At 41.2% G+C, this 23,554-nt stretch overlaps 1 protein-coding gene across 1 annotated transcript; it reads left to right on the top strand.

The window, feature by feature from the left end:
* Positions 1 to 5,839: 5,839 nt before the first annotated feature.
* On the top strand, positions 5,840 to 23,079 carry TNFRSF11B (TNF receptor superfamily member 11b). The gene is made up of 5 exons (XM_063327447.1): positions 5,840 to 6,355; positions 16,093 to 16,462; positions 20,074 to 20,268; positions 20,604 to 20,828; positions 21,952 to 23,079. The coding sequence occupies exons 1-5, from the start codon at positions 6,326 to 6,328 to the stop codon at positions 22,338 to 22,340; spliced, it is 1,209 nt and encodes a 402-aa protein (XP_063183517.1). The 5' UTR covers positions 5,840 to 6,325; the 3' UTR covers positions 22,341 to 23,079.
* The last annotated feature ends 475 nt before the right edge of the window (positions 23,080 to 23,554 follow it).

Raw genomic sequence — 23,554 nt, 5'->3', positions numbered from 1 at the left:
CTTCATTCAAGAAGGGTGACCTATGAACAGAGGACAGTACTGAAGAAGACACAGAGATGGTTGGGGGAAAATGGGCAAGCTGAGTCCAGCCTCAGTGGCCTGGTGAAGGAAACAAGCCGCGTGCAAAGAAACATGAAGATAATTAGGAATGGAAAGGACCATGGATCTCTCAAAGGTGTGGACAAGATGCTTTAACTCAATTCAATAGGAAAAGGAGAGGCTGTTGGAGAAGTTCAAAGGAGCATGGTACTGATATGCCAGAGGGCAAGGTCAGAAACTTTTTAAAAATAAGGGAAAAAGCAGGGCTATGCGTGTCTGAAATTACTGGATTTGTAATTTTATCTACATACCTCACAGGACTGACATACAGATTGCTTGATATTTGCAGCTGGAAGATACTGCTTTTGTACCCAGTATTCTTAATTTGGTTGATTTCCTTAAAAGGCAGCACTCCCTCACAGCGCTTTTTCTCTCCAAGATCAGTAAAGTTTACACTTGAGGTTCTGTCTCTTATCTCACCCGTGTTTCAGATTCCTCAGCGTTCAAAATCTCATGCTGTACTGTAGAGGTTTAGTGCCACAAGAAGCAGCCAAGGTCCTGTACCAAGGAGCAGTCAGCTTCTTCTCATAGACCATAGCTGCCTTTAACTACTTTCCTGGTTGGAAGGGGAGAGCCTAGCAATCCACAGGTAGTGAAACCGTTTGGGTGTAAATGATACAGGCTGTCCATCAAGCTGCACAAGCCAATAGCTGGTTCACAGTTGAGCGAACCCAGTGTTTGAGAGATTTAAATTCAGAGCATGTAGCAAAAAACCCTCAGATGTCCATGCAAAATTCATTGAAGGCCGAGCACAGCATCGTTGCTGGCCTGACATCCTTGTGTATGTGGAAAGCCAGAAGGAGGGAAAATTGGTGCTATGTTAATACCACCCAAATATACACAATGAAGTCAGACTGAAAGCAATGAAATTACAGCCGCTCCTCATGAGCTAACGGGACCGTTTTCCTTAACCAGTGACCTTCAATTACAGAGTAGCAAGCAAATTAGTAGAGACAAAAAAGAAAAACCTGTTAGCCAGAAAATCTTACTGGCTAAAGCTTGTCTTGTTTCAGTTCCAGTTTCCGTAGCTTTCGGTAAAGTATGCGCTGTCTCTTTTGGAGTACTGGTGTTAACTGGAAATGTTGATTCTCGGAACAACGAATTCTTTCTTATCAAATGGTTGGGGCTTACGACTGGGTTTTATCAGAAGACCTTAAAGCTTACTGAGTGCTTGAAGGACTGGAATCATTGCAAGAAGCCACAGAGATCAAGTTAGGAAGAAATTCAAGGCCAAAAAAGGCCAAGGCAGGAATGACTAAATGAAACGGCCATTTCTCAGTTCCCAGCCCTCCAGCATCCCTTATACTCAAGGTTGTTTGCCTGTAGGCCGGAGTGACTGGGAAGCAGGCTGGGGTGCAAATTTACAGTGCAGCAGTTTGGTGGCCCCCATACAGAGGTAAAGAGCTTACTCTCGACTACAGATATCTGAAAGGTAGGAGTCTGATCCTACCTGGTCCAGGTTGCTTACACAGCCTCAAAAATTCACAAATCCAGATGAGTGATGTGGTATGAATCCACTTGGAAAGGGGACTAGAGAAGATAATGTTGTCTGCAAGCTCGGGGTGTCCACATAGGAAACCAACACTTTTCAAATTCACAAGCTGACTTAATTCGCTAGGTAGGCAAGCCCGAACAGCAAAGAATATGTGGCCACCTTCATTTTGAAGTTGGAGGAGATCTTTGTAATTAATTGTTTATGGCTGGTAACTTCATACATTCAGTGACTAATTTTTCAGTTCCTCCATTGCAGCCTTCAAATCCTTGAATCCAAATCAAGTTCGGTTTTGATAGGACAAGCTCCGTCTTTCCCTCTCTGGACACGTAGTTTGACAAGTGAGGTTTTCCTTATGGTATATTAGCACCTTGTATCTGCCTCAGATTTACAAAATGAGCCAAGGTCTCAATCAAAAAAATGAGGCAAAACCGTTTACAAGATAAAACAAGCCACACAGTTAAAACAAAGGTAGCCACTTAGGTATAAGTTTTCTTTTGACAACGCTATTAGCTAAATACCTTTTCTCTTCCTTCAGTATGTGTTGGCGTGAAATCTCTTCCCCAGGGTTTCTGATTATATGAGAGAAATGGGATGGGGAAATACCTTCAGCAAAATCTGAAATGTACCTTCCTGCTACCTGCACCACCACACTGTCTACAGATTAACGGGTTTCCTTAAGCCTCCATTTTCAAAGTTTTCCCTGGATAGTTTAGATCATCAGCTCTTACAATTTAAACAGAGAGATTAATTTCTAAGGGACTGCTGTAACAGCATGGTAGAATGCCAGCTTGTTTCATTCTTGCAGCTACTAACATGTTTGCTTTCAGAGGCAATCGATCCTTTTGAGATCCCTCTTCCCCTTAGTTTGACAGAAATCTGTTAATGACGAAGCTCTGAGTGTTCTCTAAATGCAACGTGTGGTGAACTTTGAGTCCCAAACCTGAAGCCACAGTCTTCCCACTGTTTGTTGCTCAAAAAACATCACACTGATATATTGAGATGACTCAGCTACACAGCGTTCACCTGCCAGCACCAACTCACTGGTCGGGACTTGTGAGTTTTTCCAGATAGTAGACAGGCTGAAAGAGCAAAGCCATTTATAGACCTGGTGATTATAATGATGCATGGGAACAAAAATAGATTTATAACAATCATAACATCCAGGACAGCAATACAAATAGTGAGGATAAAAACCAGGGAAAGATAAATACCTGTCTGGAAATATGACTACTACTGAATCAATAAGCTGATGTCCTACCAAAAGCACGTCATTACAAATTGAAAGCAATGTGGTATCAGTAACTTTAAGTCTGCCCAGTGAAAGTGATCCTTTTTCTCCAGTTTTGTGTACTGTTACAAGTTGCAATGAACCATTTCTGTTAACTACAGGACTGTTCCTGCATCACTTTTACCTAATGATTTTTAAAACAAGCTAGTCATATTCCTGTAACATGGAACTACTTAATGCCTGTATCCACCACTTTAGGTTTGTTAGCGAAAGAAGAAACCCTGATTTATTTTTAGTTTCTTTTCTTATTACATCTGGTAAACTATGTTACAAATAATGAATAATTAAAGGGACTTAACTTTTAAAAAACAAATTCAGGCTGCGTCCCTTCCCTGTTATGGCATATAATCACAAACTTGGTTCTTTTAAACACTGCTGAGAACAACTTGGTTGTAGCATGGACAAGTGTTTATTACAGGGTTTACTGCCTTGTCCTATGATTCCATGCTTTGCAAAGCACATCTTAACTAATTCCCAAAGGCAAAGTGGCAACACTGCAAAGCACTTGTGAAAACATTCAAACTGCAGTTTAAACCTTGTTAAAGTGCAGTTCTTCTCTGAAAAATGACACTAAAAATGGCAGTGTGGGATCCTGTATTTATTGTCTATTTGTGATTTCCAGCTCAAACATGTAAGTACAACTATATTGTTCCCTCCTAACATCCACAGCCAGCTCCACAAGCTCCAATGAGATTAGATAGTTGAAACTTTCATGTTCATGTATCATTAAGATGATGGTCTCCTTAGCATCTGTCCAAACCTGCTGTCCTCACTGAAACAGATACACCTTGGCCCCCTTCCATTGAGCTGAATGAGCTCAAGGAGGATCTGTTTTCTTCTCATTAACCTGTGTCAGTTTTTTCACTGCTTATGGGAGTAAAATGTCTTTTCAGGCAAATCTAACTGAACAAAAATATACACAAAGCAGATGTGTCAAAGAAGATGCCACTTCTTAACCATCCCACATTTTCAGCTAAAGAATTTGAATGGCTTTTTAATTTGTTTTCTGGTCTGTTTCACGGCACAAAATATTTTGATCTCTGATATGAACAATATTCTCCCTTCACATTAACCTGTTCAAATACAGGCTTTTGAGCTACATTTATATTTCCCTAGAGAGCCAGCTGTTGTGTATTTATGGCTGGCACTGGCAATGAGAAGACACAGCCCAATCCAAAGCCCGCTGAAATTCAGTTGCACTGTTCCATTAATCACGGGGAGCTTGCTATAGGTTTGGTACTTTTCTTTCTGCTGTGTCTGAGCAGGACGCAATGAATCAGCCTCAGGCACCTCCCAGGGACCTCTGGGTTGACACTGGAGCTTGCTGTTCCCAGTCAGGAGAAGAGACAAGTTGCCATGTCCAGCTCTTGACCTCTAAGGGAATAAAGCTTGTTTGGCTTAAATAACTTCTGCTGATGGAGTTGATATATCAATCTGGTTCACAGTTAAACTTGGTCCCCTTATGGAGAATACAGTACACATGCATAGCTACCCTGAGACGGTCAAAGATGGCCAAAACCAAAGATGGACAAACTCAAAAATAGTCCTTCCCCCTACCCCACAACGAAAATGTAGAAATGTAGAGGTAGATCCTGTTTATTGGTACTACTGTGCCTTTACCTGGGCAGGATATTCTAAGAATAGATGCTAAATACTAAAAGGCTCTGAAAAGATTACGAGAACAGTTACAGCATCCATTCAAGGTGCAATAGTAATCGAGTGGTGACTGCTACCCACCAGATGCCAGCAATACTCCCTTGGGTTGTAAGGTATCTGTGCTAGTTGTCACGTCACCACTTACAAAGAACTCATCACTAATTCAAGGGTGTCGAATTTTTACTGTCCTGATGAGTGTAATGAGTGTCTGTTTCAATCTTAGGTTATGCTTGATGGGTGTTCAAACGGTTACAGATGTGTAAGGAGGAATGTGCCTAGGCTGTCCTTCTTTAAGATGATGGTTTCCTGACTTAGCGTAGCTGAATTTTTGTGAAACAATATGCAGGCTTTTTCCACCTCACTCTTTTGCCAATCCCGCACAGCCTTGTGACTCAAAGGGGCAAAACTGCACAACCCAGAGCCAACATGGGCCCCAGATTTCAAGTGCTCGAGAGCTGGAACATCCAGAGCTGAGGTTTTGGTCTGGCCTGTGAAAAAGGAGAGAAAACCATCTGCGAAAACTGGAGGCACATCTGGGTTTGGCTTCTACCCCAGGATCCCACAGCCTCCCATAACCACTTTCCGAACATCTGCAGGTTGGGAGAAGAAATCCTTTCTCCACACCTTTGCCTGGGAAGCCGAGCTCAGCTCTGCGCCTGGTACATGCAGGTTCCCTGGGGCTTCCAGGGAGCCCTCTGAGAAATCCTGGGAGGCAAGACGAGCAGGGTTTGATCCTTATGGCTATAGAAAAATGCCCATTGCTAACTAAAAGCACTGCATGGCAAGTGGGGGAAGGAAGAACAGGCGCCTGAGTGGGGCCTCTACTGTGGACAAGGGCTTGCTGAAAACACTAAGCCTTCCTCTTTTCTGGAGACTGGATGTCACTGGAAAATCACAACCACACGTGCAAAAGTGTTCCCACAGATCTCTCCTCCTCACAAAGCCCCTCCGGGCCAGTGCTGGCCGGTGGCGGCCCAGGCAGCCGGACGCTCATCATGTCGCACAGGCCTGCCTTAGCAGAAGACAGGGGCAATGGGGCCATTCCTCGCATTCCTGCCTCAGCAGGAAAGGGAAACCAGCAGGGATCCTCCTTCCCCTCAGCCTCCCCCTCCCTGGCCTTTGCTTCCCAGCCAACACCGCTCCTGGAAAGCCCTGGGGAGCTGAGCCAAAAGGAGCCCTCTTCCTCCCGGGGAAATGGCGGCCCCGGGTGTGCTGGAGGGCCCTGTGAGCGGGGGCCGCGGGCCCTGGGGCTGGGATTTTTAACCATGTCTCCCGTGAGCCTGGAATGCTGAGGGAGCTCCTGTCATCCCCGGACATGTGTCCCCTCCAGTTCTTGGACTAGATGACCTTTAAAGGTCTCTTCCGACCCAAGCTATTCTATGATTCTCTAAGCCAGCTGCTGAGGGAAGAGGAGGGGGGGACAGACAGCCAGACAGACAGAGCCCAATTAAACCCTCCCCTGGCCAGCCCCTGACACTCCCTCCTGCATTTTCCAGTCTGTGGTTACAGCACTCAAAGGGTTCCATTAAGTCATCAAGTTTTACAGGTTCCTTTAAAAAAAAAAAAAAAAAAAAAAAAAGAGGGGGAGAGAGAGAGCGAGAGAGAAAAGTTTGGTCATGGTAGGGAATGAGTGATCAAAGCTGAGCCAAAGCTTCCTGTTACACCGGGACTATATATATATCGTGTCTTTAATGTTGGGGGATGTAAGCAGGCTGCTAGGAGACTGGAGCGGACGCTGACTCTCTGCCTGATTTCCCAGCTCGCTGAGGTTTCTTCCACCGACCACAATGAACAAGTTCCTGTGCTGCACGCTTGTGGTAAGTCCCTTCAGAGAGGTAGATAGGCTTTAAGATGCATTGCAGCTTCAGAGATCAGGCTGTAAAGACATATGGCTTTTCTTCTGGGGTGGTTTTTTTTTGTGTTTTGTTTTTTTTTTGCTTGGTTTTTTTGTGTTTTGGGGTTTTTTTTGCCTTCTCTCTGTTTTCTTGGTAAACGCTTTTCATTTCATCACGCCGAGCTTTCCTGGTGAGGTTTGGAGTGCAATGGACACGTCCAGCTCCAGGGAGGCAGCAGGGATTTTCATCCCATTCTTAAGGTAGTGGCATGGTTTGCTTTTCTTTTGTCTTTTTTCCTCTCTTTCTCTCTCCTTCTATAAGGCTTCATTATACTGGGCTGACACAAAACACTGTATCTAGGAATGAATTTAGAAACTGTAGGCTGGGATGTTTGTTTTTGATTAACAAAAGCTCCATCACTGCCCGTCTCTGTAATCTCTGCTGCACTGGCACTGGTCAGTTATCTCAGATACTGGGCTGGCTTTCTTACCCAGCAAAACCACTGTGAACTTCAGAAAAAAGCACAAGTGTGTGGTGCTTGTTTTGGCTTAGAAAATTCAGCTTCCTGTGCGAGAAAGTAATGAATTAGTAACTGTGTCAGTAGCTATTACAGAAAAAGTTGTGTTATTAAATCCGGTGCAAGCCCTCACTTCAATAAGTTTTTGTTTATTTAGTGATTTAGCAAGATACTTCCAGATGCAAATTTAGAGATGTTAGCAGTGCAGTAAATCTTTCAAAGTGTTATTTAATCCATTTAGCCGTATGGAATTGTATATGGTGTCAGAATAATTAAAACCTGCGTACAGACAAATACTGTGTAACATCTATTTGGAGGCTATTAATCTTATGGAGAAGAAAACATTCAAAGAAACACATTAAGAAATAATATCCATAACAGGCTGTCATGCATGCCTGCGCGGTAACTTGTTCCTGGGTTGTTTGGGTGAGTACAGTGGCATTAATGTTGTGGGAGAATGTTAGAACTGAGATCCATTTATTTTGAAAGCTCTTTATAAATGCAACGAGATTTCCAGGATCCGATGAGTAATGCATGTTTATTACTCTCTGTACGCCTTTCTGAAAGAGCTTTTTGAGAAACGAACCCAAAGTAATTAATGGTGCAAGGGAAGCAAAAATTGTCACCGTGTGGTCAGTGACTTGAAATGCGGGACAACTTTTTCATCTCACATTTGATGTTGTGCCTTCTTTGTCTATATGAAAGCATGGGAAGTTAATCTGGGAATTTCAGCAATAGCCTGTTATCGGCTTGGCGTCTTATCTGTGGCTGTCATAAAATAATCACATCAGTATTTTGATTTTGATTAAATGTAATGTGCCTGTTCATGTTCTCCCATAAAGTAATAGCGTTTGGTGAAGTTCAGCATAATCCCCTGGCAGATGAGTCTCACAGCTGAAATACGTCAGTGGCAGGGGTACATACCACAGAGCTTCATCATTCAACTCTTTCTTTAAATTATTATTTAAAAGCAATTTATTTAAAGTTATTGTGAAGTTTAAGTACTGCCAGAGAAGTTTAAGTACTGTCAGATGTGCTAGAGCTCAGAAAAGTAGTTTTAGTACCTGTTTTATAAGAACACTTGTAAGAGGCACAACAGCAGTTCAAAGTTGTGTGCATTTGGCTCACACACCTTAAGCCTAGTTTGGAGATACCATAGCTAAAAAAGGCTCTCTGGACGTGATGTTCTTTCAGTCTTGGCCTCTTTGCTAAGGTTTCAGAAAGGGGACCTGCTGTGGTGGTACACACATGTGCGTGTTGTTTGCTGGAACGCTAAAACTGCTTACAAACAGACAAGCGTTATGAAATCAGACTGCATTGAAAGAAATTCCCCAGAGCTGGATCTCGTTACTTGTCACGTAACTATCTTGACCCTTAAACTTGACCTTTCTCTATTTTGGATCTCTGGACGCATGTGACATTCTTTTTCTGGCCTGCCTGTTGGGTTTGCTGTGTGTAGGCAGCAGTGGCTTTGCAGCCCGCGAGGGTAGGAGTTATCTTTCTGTCTGACTTTCCTTCTGTCTGTCTGCATGTGTGTTGGTTAAAAATAAAACACCAAGGTTACCAGAAGGATTTTTAAAAGATATTGTCACAATTTAAGTAACGCCCATTGTTCAAATCTCACAGAAACTTTAATTTTGTTCCTTCTGTATTTAACTTTTATACTAGGAGATTTACTACTCTGATGGTCTTCCTGGGGAAAAACACCTGTTTGCTTGTAATACTGGATGTACTGTTTCTCTTGCTAGATGGTCAGTTGTTAGTAATTCTGTTCAGTGCAAAAGCAGATTGTAGTCATGGTGGTAACATCCTGGGTTTGGATGATCTCTAAATCTCACTGTCAGTCTGGTTAATATGTTCCAAAATAGGAATTATGGATAGGACGTATCTTTTAGTGAGTAGCTGGTTAGTCTTTTCTTCTTTCCACAAGCTTCCGGGCAAACGTAGCTCATATAAACGAAGATATTCAATTTAACACTTCTTTGATAAGATGCAAAACTGCTCTTCTGTTGAATGTAATTTTCCTACCACTGAAAATGAAACAATATCTTAGATCCCTAAATTGCTTTGAGAGTCCTAAATTGCTTTGTGAGTGGCAACTAACAGCGTCACAAAGTCTCTAAAAGATTTGAATTGTTGACGTATTGCTTTACTGACAGAGAAATGGAGACAGTGGTTGATATCCTCAGTTAGGAATACAGGTTGCTCGAAATACATTCACTGGTTATATTTATGATATAAAAGAGCAGCCTCCACTTTACAAAGCAGAAGACTTACTTCACAAAAGTAACTCTCGTTATGTCCAAAGTGAGTGGATTGCACTGAAGCAGTTGGCAGAGTGGTGGAACAGCATTATGAGCGAAACTCAAAGCAGTGAAAAAGACTCTGATTTAGGTTTCGTGGTGTACCTGATGCTCAGCTGCGGTCTGCCGAGAGGTCCTTCGTCTGGGCTGTGCTCTCAGTGAGCCTGAGCGACTCATGGGGTAAGCTGTTCTGTGTGGCTGTCAGCCCAAAGAGGTTAAATTCTGCGATTGCATGGGGCCCCCCAGAACAGTAAGGTGAGGAGGATGAGGTTTGAGTATCTCCCAGATGGATGGGAGTAATTTTTTTGACAAATATTTTGCAATGGTTATTTGCCATAGACAGCCGTGGATCTGTTCCAGCATCACACTGTCATGTACTGGATCTAGAGATGCTGTTTTGATTTGACAAGCTATTGATTAGGAGGACTTCTTCAATATCATCAGTGCTATATTTTGCCACTGAGATTTCTTTGGGGTCTGTGCACGGTTTCAGTGAGGCATTCTGCCTAAGGGCTGAGGGTAAATGAAGGCCTCCTGCCTTAGCTTTGTCCAAATACTTTGTATAGAAAGCAAAGTAGGAGAGTTGTGAGGTTTTACTTTGAACCCAATGCAAACACTAGGAGCAATCTGACAGATGCCTTGAGCGATTATTTATCACGCAGGAAAATATGCTTCAGAATAGTTGTGGAATGCAAAACAGAAACAGATTTATCTTTCTCAGCAAATTAAACATTCTCCTTTGGTCTACAACCCAAAACCACAAACCCAAGCTATATAATAATATTTTCATATGCTGAAAAGCCACTTTCTCTTCTCTAACAAAGCAGTGATTTAAGCAGATGATGCTTGAAGGATTTTTGCTTTATGTGCTTTGTCTTCCAGTTCATTTTAATTCAACAAGAAAAAGCAAGTGGCTCTTTGCCTTACATTTAAAGATGAAAGAAGAGGGCGTGTACTTTTTTCATGCCCAAGATCTGAAATGAAATTTTACAATCACATTATTTCCCTTTCAAAAGCATCTTCCAAGGGCTCAAATAAATGGACTGCACAGGCCTTTTATGTTAGCATTGACTATTTTGTGTGTGCTGACATGAAGAGGTTATTGAAAAATATAGCTTTAGGTCTAACATGTTGAGTGACACAATCAAAGAACTACTTTTTAACCTTGGGTAACTCATTTTTTAATAAGTTCTCAGTATTTACTTGCATGACACTGACTTACACTAGACTTATATTTCAGTATTTACAGTTCATCCCAACTCCTTGCATGGAGGTGGCCATCCTGAAAGGTACCCAGGATTTGGCCCAGGGAGATGGACGAGGACTGAGTTTTTCAGTCCTTTCAGAACTGAGCCCATGACTTTAGAGGTAAATGTCACCCCGTAGGTTGATAGATGCAGTTAATGATACTGGGTGTATTTCAGTGCCACTAAGAAAATGCTTTGCAACTGAGTGCTCTCTGAATCAGAGTAAGAGTTAGTTTGTTGAGATGAAGAACAAGATCTTGAGTATCACTGGCTTCCATTGGTATTGGGATATAAAGGATATGCTTAGGGTTTAAAACTGATAGAAACTGCCTAGATCTTTTCAGTTTGTTCCCCAGCTCTTCCAGGAAACCAAATGATATATTTGCTTTCAGAAACGCATGGGAGTTATATTTAAACTACTTGGGTTTCTTGCACGTGCTTCTCAGTAAAAGGCTGTTTCCAAACTTCCTCTGATGAGAGAATCCCCTTTTCATTTGCCAGCATTATCCTTTAACAGAGAAAGTTCTCTCTGTGTGCGTTTACTGTCTACCTGTACTGAATCTATAGGTACTGTTTTGAATTGCCAAGATACTGAACAAGTCAAGATCCTCTTCAAGATGAGGCTCTCTATATCCTTCTAATTTTTCTTGGTACCTCTTCTGGGCTGAAATAACCTTTCCTAAACAAGGACGAACAGAATTTTACGCAATCATCTGAATGACAAATCCGTAACTTGGTCAAGTGTAGTACTGGTAGACTCCAGTTTTGGTTTCTTAAGGGCTAAAGGCTAAACATGCTCATTGTCTTTACTTCTGATTCCAGTAAACTGAAGCCAGACTTGTAGTTTCTTCCTTCTTTCAAACTGGAACATGCCTTCTTCTCCAGCAAGTTCAAAACAGGCCAGTACCAGCAGAATTAGGGAGAAATCCTGCTTTCTGTGAAGCTTTGAGGAAGACCAACATTCAGAACTAGTAAGTTCTGATCACTCGTTTTCATGTACTTAAATAGTGGTATTACTTACCGCAGAGATTAAGGTGTTTAGTACATTTCCCACCTCTAACTATTGTCATTCAGGTCAATCAGAGGTTTTATGTAAGTGAGAATTTGCTAACAAGTTGGTCATAGCATGGCTTAGGAGGAGAAATGTCAGGAATGACTCAAAATGCATTGAATTAGCATTTTAATTTGATTCAGGAACATGCTTTTGAAGGGCCTCTCCTGATCATCCTTATTTACTGTATTTTAGTTTGCACATCAGAGTGGACATGGAGTGCACAAAGTGGATTTACAAAAGTGAACTGGTTTGATGAAAGTAAATCCAGAGACAGACGCCAGAGGCACACCAGGTGCACTGTAACCACTAACGCATGCTGAGTCCATGAGAGCAGACTGAAGTTAGTCCAAAATACCCCCCCCGAATCACGCATAATGTGGATGTCAGGTGCTCAGCACCATCTGTTTTGCTCTAAAAATCTACTGTAGTGGGTGACCCAGCTTGCTAATCTAAGCACAAATTCAATGTGTCTTAGGCCAGTAGAAAGGACAATTTAGTGACGTTGCCCTCTAGCTTATTCTGTGAGCTTGGGGACAAGAAGGGTCTTTTCATTCTCTTCATGTCAAGTTGCTGCAGTAAAACTAGTAAAAATCATACTTAATTACCTTCCACCATTCTTCCTGCATTTTTGCAAAACTTCTGAAAAATAGAGTGCTTCTACTTTGGCACTTGATGTAGGTTCAAGGATAACTTCTCATTTTCAGGTTGCGTATTAATATTCAGAATACTTATGTGTGCTAGGTGGTTTTGGTCTGCATGGAAGACAATTTTCCTGATCTATTCTGTAAGTATTATTAAGTGACCTACAGTAGTCTTATGAAGAAGTGTGGAATTGGGGGTTGTAGTCTGGAAACGTAGTTAACAACATACTAATGGCTGTACTGGGTCTAAGAAAAAATTAATTCAGACAAAAAGCCCTAAAAAGGCAGAGGTTGATGAGTCCTATGGCAGAGGTTGATAACTGATGCATAGAGGACATGGAAGAAAAAGGCAGAAAAATAGTGATATTTTTCCAAAATACTCCTACAGACTCAAACAGTTTATGGTTTGGGATTTCCTGATCTAAAGGTGATGTTTCTGTTTAATAGCCCTTTATTAGAATTTTCTTCCATTACTATGACCAGTTGCATTTTGAACTCAACTGTTTACAATGTCCTGTGGCAATGAGTTGCACAGCTCACTGTACTGATAGGATCACAGTAGTCAAAAAGTAACAGTAACGGTAACCTAGCTCTATGTTTAAAATGATGTGTTATATGTTCTGGTAAAATACTGAGATATTGCATTTATAGCTTTAGTTTGACTGAAGAGCTTTTTCTCATAATTGTTTACTAAATAAAAGAGTTGGATCCTGCATACATTTGGCTCAGCCACTGATGGATGGACGGCTGGATTATTGCAGCTACATAATGTGTGTTTCTGGGAAGGAAGGGAAGACAGGTGTGATGCACTTTTCTTTTAAAAACACACAGAAAAAATCAAATGCAAAGTCTGATTGTCCTTTTAGCGATACTGATTTATTAATCCTAGTATTATGGTTATTGGTTGTGCTGATTTAGATTAGTAGCATTCTGGTTGTCATTAACTGTTCATAGCTATTGGCACTTCCAAAGGCAAAACTTTGCATGGTCTCACACATGTATTGTCCAAGTATTTTTACTCAATTTTTAAAATCAGTTCCTCTCAAATTGTGTTGAATTACTTTCAGTTTTTATTGGTTTGCTTCACATAGCTGTAGGTTCTTCAGGAAGCAAGTGTCTCCATTTTTCCCTACAAAACCATGCTCTCGTAGCCCTGATTGCTGGATTTAAATTATTATTTGAATTATTTCTAATCCTCAATCATCCCTTGCAGCAAAACTTCTCACTTGCCTTGTATGTGATTTCCAATGTAAATTGTTGAGTTGGGAAAACAGAGAAAATCTTGCTGCTTTTACTCGTGCATGTTGCAGAGGGGACCTGAGCAGTCTTAAAATGGTCCAACTAACACATTTGGGACCTGAAAATGTGTCACCAAGGGCAGAGGCATGACCTAGAGGAGCAGATTCTGCTGCAGTGACAGCTTTGGGTTTGTTGTGGGTTGTGCACTGCAGAGAAGGAAAACTGGTGTTTCTGCACTAGGACGTGCTGTCAGCATGTTTGCTTGCTGTCCCTAATCATTTTCATGGTGTCAGATTTTCATCTGTGCTGGGTATTGTCCTGGGTTTCCGCAGACGTCTGCATGAAATGTGGGTTGATGCTTTTCTTTGTAGCTTCAGTGCCGCATGTTGCAGTCTGTTCTGTGAAGGGAATGCGTGTGTCCATGCAAGCCTTGGATTCTTGGATGCTGTATTATCTATTACTGAATAAAAACTGTAGGAGAAAATCAGACCACATCAACAATTAATGGTATTACCAGGAATTCCTTATTACTAAAGTAATAGCTGTAGATTTACCAAGGGTGGGTGCATTTTTCATCAATGGAAAGCCATTCACCATTAAAAAATGTGCTACACCTTCTTGTTAAATAGATGGCATGAAACAGATCCAGTCATTTAAGAAAAATGGAGTGGTACATCAAACTTCAATGACTAATAAGGAATTTCTCACAGTGGAAGAGATTGTGCATTGAGACCACAAGAAAAAGTGAGATCTCCACCTATAGAAATCACAGACCGGCTAAGTTACAGGGTTTAGTGAAGGGTAACTAGAAGAGGCCTTGGGGAATATCCATACTATCTGCATTTCATTCTTCAGCCTAAGTATAGCTCTGTAAAAAGTGGGATCATAGACAGGATACAGAAGAATGCACTTAAGAATATTTTCTTAAGCAGTAAGAGTTCCTAATTTAGGCACCCAGTATTACTTGGTGCAAACGCTGGGACTTATGTTAATGCAGATGTACCATTATATTACGCTTTCCAACCTTAATAAGACTATCACTTAAGAAGTGCCATGCTGTGGCAGAAGTGAGGCCCTTAGATGAAACCTCTTTAAGCAATGTAGAGTCTGAATGAAAAAAAAGAGTTAATTCCACTTACACTTTGGGGACATCTGCATTGGAAAAGAGGAAAATATGTTCTTACAATTGATTTGGCAACTCCATATTAACTGACTGGGATTAAAATAGCAACAAAGACAAGTCAGCTGGATCTGTAATTTGAATGGATATATTAAAAATCTTAATTCAGAGCCAGTTTACTTCATCGTTATAAAATGTACAAGTTTTAGAAGAGAAGTGGCATGTCGGTCAGGCAGCGCTGGGACAGAGACAAGTTCTCAGTGGGGAGAGTGAGCTGCAGGTGGACCCTGAGGGGCTCAGGGCGGTATGTAGGGAGTAAACTCCAGAGTTATTTTTTTACTAGACTGGTGGAATCATGGAACCAGATTTTCAGTTAGGAGACCAAAATGACGTGAGAGGGAGGTGGTCTCTACAGAAGAGGAGGGCCATCTTGGCTCTTTAGACCCCGAATGACACCAGCAAAGCAGAGCATTGCAGGAAGCAGAGTGAGTGTAGGGGTCATGATGTGTGCCGGTACTGACCCAGGTCCTCACAACAGCCCTAAGTCTGTGGTTTTAGATAGGAAGGGAAAGCATTAGCCGGCCTCTGCCAGCTCATGCGACCAAGTCATGGAATCATAGAATCACAGAATGGTTCGGGTTGGAAGGGACCTATTATCTAGTTCCAGCCCCCACTGCCATGGCCAGGGACACCTCCCAAGAGACCAGGTTGCTCAAAGCCCCATCCAGCCTGGCCTTGAACACTTCCAGGGATGAGGCATCCACAACTTCCCTGGGCAACCTGTTCCAGTGTCTCACCACCCTCAGAGTAAAGAATTACTTCCTAATATCTAGTCTCAATCTCCCCTCTTTTAGTTTAAAACTGTTTTACCTCTCATCCTATTGCTACACTTCCCACCTCTTCTTATTGTGCCTTAATGTACCTTAAATCCTTAATGGACCCTTCATAAACTGCAGCATTCTTTACCTCTGTCTGAACCTGCATCTTCAAACTCAATGTAGCTGCCACATTTTATGCCCAGAACTGCTGCATTTCAGTGCAAGGTTAAATGGAAGACATTAAAAAGTACCCTGTATTGTTCTAGCCATTCGTTGCTAGTAAAAAGAAATATTGTAAGGAATCACCTTTGAAGGTATGTGTGGTCATGGTGCAGTACACTGGACAGATTTGTAAGTTTGGGTACCATTTCTTTTCCATTTGAAGTACTTGATACTTAAGAACACAGGAGTGCATAATCCCCGCCTTGCTGTTCATCAAGCCTGCTGCCGATGAAATTAATAGGCCAGGTTCTGTGGTGCCAGGCAGTAAAAAGTCATTACCCGGTGATATTAAAAGGGTGTAAATGGGAGAAGAACAGGATCTACAACTCTGGAAGAACAAGGAAGTACTTACGTTGGGAAGATCCTAAAATTTTCCTGTTCTAAGACAGACATGGGAACGTCCAGGAACTGGCTAATATTTCACAAATTTCTAACGCAAACATTTTTTTGAAGATAGCAACATGATTAGAGTCATAAACTTGTTAAAATGAAGGCTTCTTTGTGACCCTGGTGCTCCCCAGAACTAAAGCGAGCGATGTTTTATTTTCCTGTTGCTAGCTCTTGGACATTTCTGTGAAGTGGACCATCCAGGACGACTCTCCCCGCAAGTATCCCCATTATGACCCAGGGACATCTCGCCAACTGCTGTGTGACCAGTGCCCTCCTGGGAGCTATGTAAAGCAGCACTGCACGGCCACCAGCCCGACGCAGTGTGCCCCGTGTCCGGATCAGTACTACGCCGAAGAGTGGAACAGCAACGACGAATGCCAGTACTGCAGCGCCGTTTGCAAAGAGCTGCAGTACGTCAAGCAGGAGTGCACCCCCACGCAGGACCGCCTCTGCCAGTGCGTCGAAGGCAGATACCTGGAGCTCGAGTTTTGTTTAAAGCACACGGAGTGTCCTCCTGGATTCGGCGTTGCGCAGCCAGGTATGTACCGCTTGTCAATACGCACAGACTTAATTAGAGCTCTACTGCACGTCGACGGCTCGCGTGGCACTTACAAGATTAGGAAAGAGGCTCGTCCAGATGAAATTCCAGGACAGTAAATTGTAAAGCCAATTGAACCTGTTCCTAGCCTGCATCATTTGGACGGTCGCCAAAGGAACGTTTCTCAGTGGAATACCCTGCTCCTACAGTAATATATAACTTAATGGCAGTAGCAAATGTAGCAAATTGCACTCTAATGAGAAACATGATGGATTGCCTCTTTTAAAGGAACATTATCTGGAATGTAGTATTTGTGTGTGCGATAAATAATAATGTTTTTTCATTTTGAAATCTGCTGTTTCAAGCAACTGTATATCTTGACAAACACCAGGAGCACTACGTATTTGACACCAAGTGTATAATTACAACAATATTAATATAGCTGTAGCATCGCAGCAATATGTGGTAATAATTAATTATCAGCGTCCTAAGTGGAATTCTTAGGGAAACTGTTACTATTACCAAACAAACAACTGTTTCTTTGTCAAGCAGTTTGGCATTGTGCTGTAGGTCTGGTGGGGTTACAGAGCGAAGCGGCGCTTTTCAGTGGAGTGTTTTCTTAATTTAAGACAACATAAATTGTTAAACCAATAATAAGTTCTTCTCTCAAAACAAAATACATCATTTATCATTTGGCAAATGTCACGGCCCAGTTTAGCTCCCATATTTAATACAGCCTGAAAGAATTGTAAACTGTCATTGGAGCAGAGACTGATAACTGCCCAGAAAAGAGCACTGAGGAAGTGAATCAAAGCACCTCAGACGCGAACTCTTAGGCAACCAGTCTCCAGACTGCAGAATTACTTCCCTAGGAATTCCATATACATGGTGAGAAACACCAGCGCTGGCCTGTACAGTTCAGAGCTATGCTGAATGACAGGTCGGGAGTCCTTTCTTGGGTTATGGACGTCTCATTGGAGAACAACTTTGAGGTAAGGAGTAATGTTGCTGCTGTAGCTGCTCACTAGTCCCCGAGTAATTGGTTAACTAAGCATTATTCTAATGCCCTTGCTGCTGTTAAGCATCTCCACCGGCAGCTACCACATTTCCATATTATAAACCTTCATTAACCTAAATCGTTATACCCAGGGGCTTGGGTTAATGAGGTTCCACTGTACCTCAGCAGCAAGTCAAACGGGGATAGAAACAAAGTTCTCAGAAAGACGTTTGGGATACAAAGACGTATAAATTGTCTGAGCAACCAGCCTGCTGCATCCCTGCGAGCATAGTGAAATGGTGGCAGACAAATTTGAATCCCTCAGTTCAAAATGAAACAAACTTTGGAAGAAGATAAATTGTCTGATCGTGTAATTTATTGGAAAGTTGGTTTCCAAAAGACCATCAGAATGAACCAGCTAAACCCAAGCAGACCTCAAACAAGGAATGAAAACATTGTAAAAATAATTGCATCCCTCTGTGTCAATAGTCAGTTTTTGAGATGAGGCATCGACGAAGAATTTAATGAGCATGGCCCACACTGTGTTCCCGGTTTCTGCCATATGATAGCTTTGAACTTTGTAACAATGTAAATTCAGGTGAAATAAAACCTAAGTGTAGAGAAATATGCTTCCACTGCCACACAGGGAGATGACGTGGTCCAGTGTCTGATTCGAAGCTTAAAACATTAGAAATCCATTTCCCCACTGCCGGTCACTCATGATTACATTGGGCAGATCACTTTACTTCGGTAGTCCCCTTTTGTGAGTGCAGATTAAGGTTTTGTTCCTTTCTGCCTGGTCGGCCCTGTATGTGCCAGAGTTTTTAGCAGCACTGTGCTGGGGAAGCAGAGCTGCTACGAGGCTGCACCACCTCCCCGGCGGCGGCTGCCGTTTCCCTGGGGAGAATGGGGGATTCCAGGACAATCGGAGGGAGCGGCGGAAGGGCAGCCGGGCCCTGAACAAGAGCGGCCAGATAAGCAGGGAAGAAGAAGCTGGCAAAGCTGGGAGGTCACTTTATGCTCAACCCTGTGAACACTGGTGAATTACCCGGTTTATTCCCTTCTTGTGCCGCAAAGGTTATACAGGAAGCTCTGAGCAGAACGACGCACCGTTTGCAGGGACTCTCCTTTCTTCCCCTTCCTCACTGCCAGAACACAACAGCCGCGCGTCTGTAGCAGGGAAAGTTGCTAAAAATTCAGACTTCTCAGCAAAGCTAATTGCTGCCCGCTCAGGCGCAGGTGTTGGCTGGGGTTTGGTACAGCCCAGAGCCACAGGCAGCGCACGTTGTGCAAGAACACGCAAAGGCAGACGCTGCTGCTGGGGGCTGGGCACTGGCGGCAGAGGGCGGAGGATTTGGAGGGTCTGGCAATATACAGGGTCTCTGATTTTCAGATGCACGACTGAAAAATTCTCCTTTGTTTCCACTTGATGTCTGATGAAAGAAGTGCGAGGTTGCGTGTATGCAAGTATTATACTTTATGCACGGCTGGTTGAAAACTGGAGATTCGTACTCTTTTTCTCTAAGGAAATGTCCCAAATAAATAAAATTTACTTAAAAGCTAGCATTAAAAGAAGGATCCACATGTAAATACTTCCAAAATACACTAGATGGAGGCATTTTCTTATTCAAACATAATTTCCATTTTTTTCTAAAGAATTTTAAGCACGTGCTTAAGTTCATGTTCAATAATGAAATATTAGATATTAGACTTTAGGCACTTGCTTAAATGTTGGCTGAATAAAGATTGATTAAGAGTGAATATACAGCATTTATTGGTGCTGTTATTTTCCTGCCACTGGTGGTTAGACTGTTTGCGTTGTTCCCCATTTCATGCATTAGTTTTTTCCTCTTTGTCAATGCAATAGAAACATACATTGCCATTCTATTGTTATATTATATATTTCATCCTGAAGTAAAACTATGCCTTATAAAATTAAAACACCAAGTAAAACTTTTGCATGTATATTAAATATTTTTGCTATATTGGATGATCTACTTTTTTTGCTTTTAATAATCTTTTATTCAAGCCCAGAAAAAAGTTCAAAAATTCTATTTTCCTGTATAATTTAATATTTAAGCAGGGACAGTACTTTTCAGAGGTTCTTTAGTTGATATTTAGTTAGGTTATATTTTTAGCTAGAACTAAAGTAACCTGTTTGAGTAAGGTTCTGGGCAGATATTAGAGTAAAATTGAGAGCAGTTTCTTGGGCCATTTAGTAATTTTACAGAATATTTGTACAGTTGAAGGGTGAAGGTCAGACATCACGTAACGTCTGAATATACTCAAGTAATTACTGATTTAAAGATATTACCTTACTAAATTACTGATTTAACCAGTAATTGCTGATTTTAAAGTTGGTAACAAGTGTATGTAAGAGTGCTATTTACTCTATTACTCCAGCAGGAACATCACTCTCTTCAAGAAACGTTTTTGGTTTTAAAAATTAAAGTGTGGGGTTTTTTTCTAAATGTGATTCCTTCATACATCAGAAATGTGAAAAGCAGAAGCATGACAATTTGGGGAGGAATATGTTCTTTTATTTTTGTATTTTTGTATTTTTTTAAAGTTGAGGTTACATGCAATTGGATGCATTGTTCTCCTATTTCCACAGGTACCCCTGAGAGTGACACTGTGTGTAAGAGATGTCCAGAAGGATTTTTCTCGAATGAAACGTCATCCAAAGCAGCCTGTCTAAAGCACACAAACTGCAGTGCACTGGGTTTCAAAATAGCCTCGAAGGGGAATGCAGTTCGTGACAACGTCTGTCAGGAAAATACAGATACAACACCTCAAAAATGTGGAATAGGTATGTATCATATTAAGGAAGACTGAAAACATACCTGCTCTGAAAACGTACCTTTAATTACAGTTAAAATTAACGTATCAGCATTTATGATAAAAATATCTAGCTTGGTAACCATTTGCCTGCTATGGTGATGGCCTTAGTAGAGTTTTAATTATTGTAGATTAGAACAAATGGAATTCAAGCACAGAGAGCGACAGCACTATAAAAACCACTTAGTTTGTTTTTTAAGCCTTTTTTTCTTATCATCCTTGCTACTTGCTTTTTTTTTTTCAGAGATAAGCAGGGTAACAGAGATCAGAACAATTGACATATTCTGTTTCTCTTTCTCATTTCAGATGTAACCCTGTGTGAGGAGGCCTTTTTCAGGTTTGCTGTTCCTACTTTTCTCACACCTAACTGGCTGAACATTCTAGCAGACAGTTTGCCTGGGACAAAGGTTGGCACAGAAAATATCGAAAGGATTAAACAAAGGCACGGTACTCAAGAGCAGACCTTCCAGCTTTTGAAGTTATGGAAGCAGCAAAACAAAGAACAGGATATGGTCAAGAAGATTATTCAAGGTACCTTATCTTGATAACACTTACATTAAAAGCAACATTCTGAATGGCATTTTAAAATTTGCTTGGGATCAAATACCTCCTGTTGGTGTGTTATGCTCTGAGAAGGACCTGCAGGGCTTAACTGAGATTTACTGATGCAGTAAGCACAGTGAAGTTGAGAGGAAGCAGGAAGAGAATTCAGCTTCTCCTGATCAGTCGCAGACTGAACTCTTCTCAGACTTGTATCCCCTTTGGGAGCTGGTCACAGCCAAGATCCCCTTTTGAGACTGCACAACATACGAAGAATTTTGATCAAGTGGGGAAAATTTTTCCCACTGTCACATCTGAGCAGTGGCTGTTGAAGTTAGAGGAAGCTGGATGCCTGCAACTGAGGCTGCAATTTGTTTTCTATAAAGTGGAGATTGACAGCTCGGACTACGACATCTATTCATGGAATGGGGACACATGGGAGTGAGGAATACACAGACAGGCTTTCCTTTCTTTTTCCCTTCTGGTACCTATTTGTCATGCCAATTCACCGCTTTGTTTGTGCTGAATCTGCCAAGACAGGTGTCAAAGGTGAAACAGTGCCGCAATGTTAACACCGAGGTTGTTACGAGAGTCAGGCCAGCTCTTTTCATGTAAGCCACCATCAGCAACTGCCACATTAGAATGACCTTTTGTCCACTCGGAATAGATTTGAAAAATGCTGCAGAAATTGTTTTTTCTCCCTCTTCTTTTTTAACATGCATGCTTATGTTAGACTCTGAAGTGTCTAGAATACTTCAAAACCGAAAATTTTTATTTTAGCAAAGCTTGCCTAGACATTTCAGAAGAATAGAACCAAGTGTTAGGATTCTTTTCACATGCATAATATTTTACAAGATAGATAGATGAAACAAGCATATAGCAATAAATACTTGTTACTAACTTTGTTTGTAATTTGGCGTTGTTTGTATTTGCAAAGTTAATTAAATTTTTAAGTGCTTTTCATCAGCCTAAAAAATAGCATTGCTGATAGGATGATTTGAAATAACGTAAAAAAGGAAGGAGTATTCACCTGGAAATGTGGAAGGTTTTGTGTAGGCCATGGTAAAGATGTAATGCATCGTACTTATCTCTCTTGCCTTTTCCCTTCCTATAGATATCGATCTTTGTGAAAACAGTGTCTTAAGGCATATTGGCCACCCGAACCTCACCTTTGAACATCTCAACACGCTGATGGCAAGCTTACCAGGCAAGAAAGTGGGAAAAGAAGACATCGAGCGCACAATGAAACTATGTCAACCTACAGAGCGAGTTCTGAAGCTTCTCAATCTGTGGAGAATAAAGAATGGTGACCAAGACACCATTAAAGGTTTAATGTATGGACTGAAGCACCTGAAAACATACCACTTTCCAAAACCAACCATCCAAAGTCTGAAGAAGGTGATTAAGTTTCTTCACAGATTTACAATGTATAGATTACACCAGAAACTCCTTTCAGAAATGGTAAGGAACCAAGTTAAATCAGTGAAAGTAAGATGTGTCTAATTCAAGATATTTTTCATTCTCCACTGACTATTTTTCCCTAATTACTGCCAGCAGTAATTAAACTGGAACGTTGTTTTCCTACATTATGTCTTACTATTTATAGAAATGCCTGACTGGAATAGCTCTAAGTCTTTTGCAGTGTTTTTGGAAGTTTTTTTTTAATAAAATCACTTTTGTAAAAGCTATTAACCTGTTGATAACACTAAGAGCCTGATTCTGCATTTTTGCACATTCAGAGTTGAAAAGCCCCACTATAGTCACTGGATGAGAAAAGAATGCCGGACCAGGCTCTACTACAGTATTTGCTATTTATATTCTTTGAGGTATAAACATTTTTGTTGTACATATTTATTAAGTTAAATGGAAATTGTATGAGACTGAATTTTAGGAAGAGAAATGAAAAGCACACTGTATATTTTCTAGTTAAACAAAAATGATTCCATATATTTTTCTGGCAAAGTTTTGTAGCATGCTCTAAGAGTTATTAATTTCTTTACATTTTGTATTTAAAAAAATATTATTGCTTAGTTTTATTTGTATAAGTTGTGGTATCTTTTGGTAGGGATGTTTTAATTTATCCAATGATTTTAATTCAAATATGGTGAAAATATAGCATACGTGACCTGAATATTTAAATATTCTGTGAGGAAGTGAATGTACCATATTTAAGAAGCTGGATTTTTACATAGAATTCCATAATCTTATTTTATAAAACAATTAAATTTTTCAGTTTACTTTTTGACTGGTGTTCTACTCTTGTCTCCAAAGTAGGAACTAATAAGAAAGACAGACCATGTGGGTTTCACTCCTTATCTTGGGCTTGGCTCTCTGCTACTCCCTCTCTGGTCTCGGAGTTAATATGTGAGCCAAGTAAATATTGGCCAGCCCTGGATTTTCATGATCACTGTAGAGGTGTAAAAGAAGGTAAAAAGTATTAAAGGTTCTAGTTGCAGTGGGCCCAGGCAGTCGTGTTACAACTGATTGTAACTCCACAGAGACATTTGGCCCAGTATCACTCTTGGCCCGGCGTCATTCTTGGAGAGCTCACAACCTTTGCCCTAACCACAGCTTGTAATTTCATGGAGGAAAGATGATGCAGGGCCCTGCCGGGCTTGGAAAGCCTCACATATTGCCACTATGTTTAAAGGAAGGGAGCACAGAGAGGTCACATAAAAAAAAATAAAAATCATTTACCATTGCCCTCAGCTGCAGCA

Source organism: Chroicocephalus ridibundus, chromosome 2, assembly GCF_963924245.1.
Source record: "Chroicocephalus ridibundus chromosome 2, bChrRid1.1, whole genome shotgun sequence".
Lineage (NCBI taxonomy): Eukaryota > Metazoa > Chordata > Aves > Charadriiformes > Laridae > Chroicocephalus > Chroicocephalus ridibundus.
Note: the sequence above shows the minus strand (reverse complement) of the source record. Positions and strands in the feature narration are given on the sequence as shown.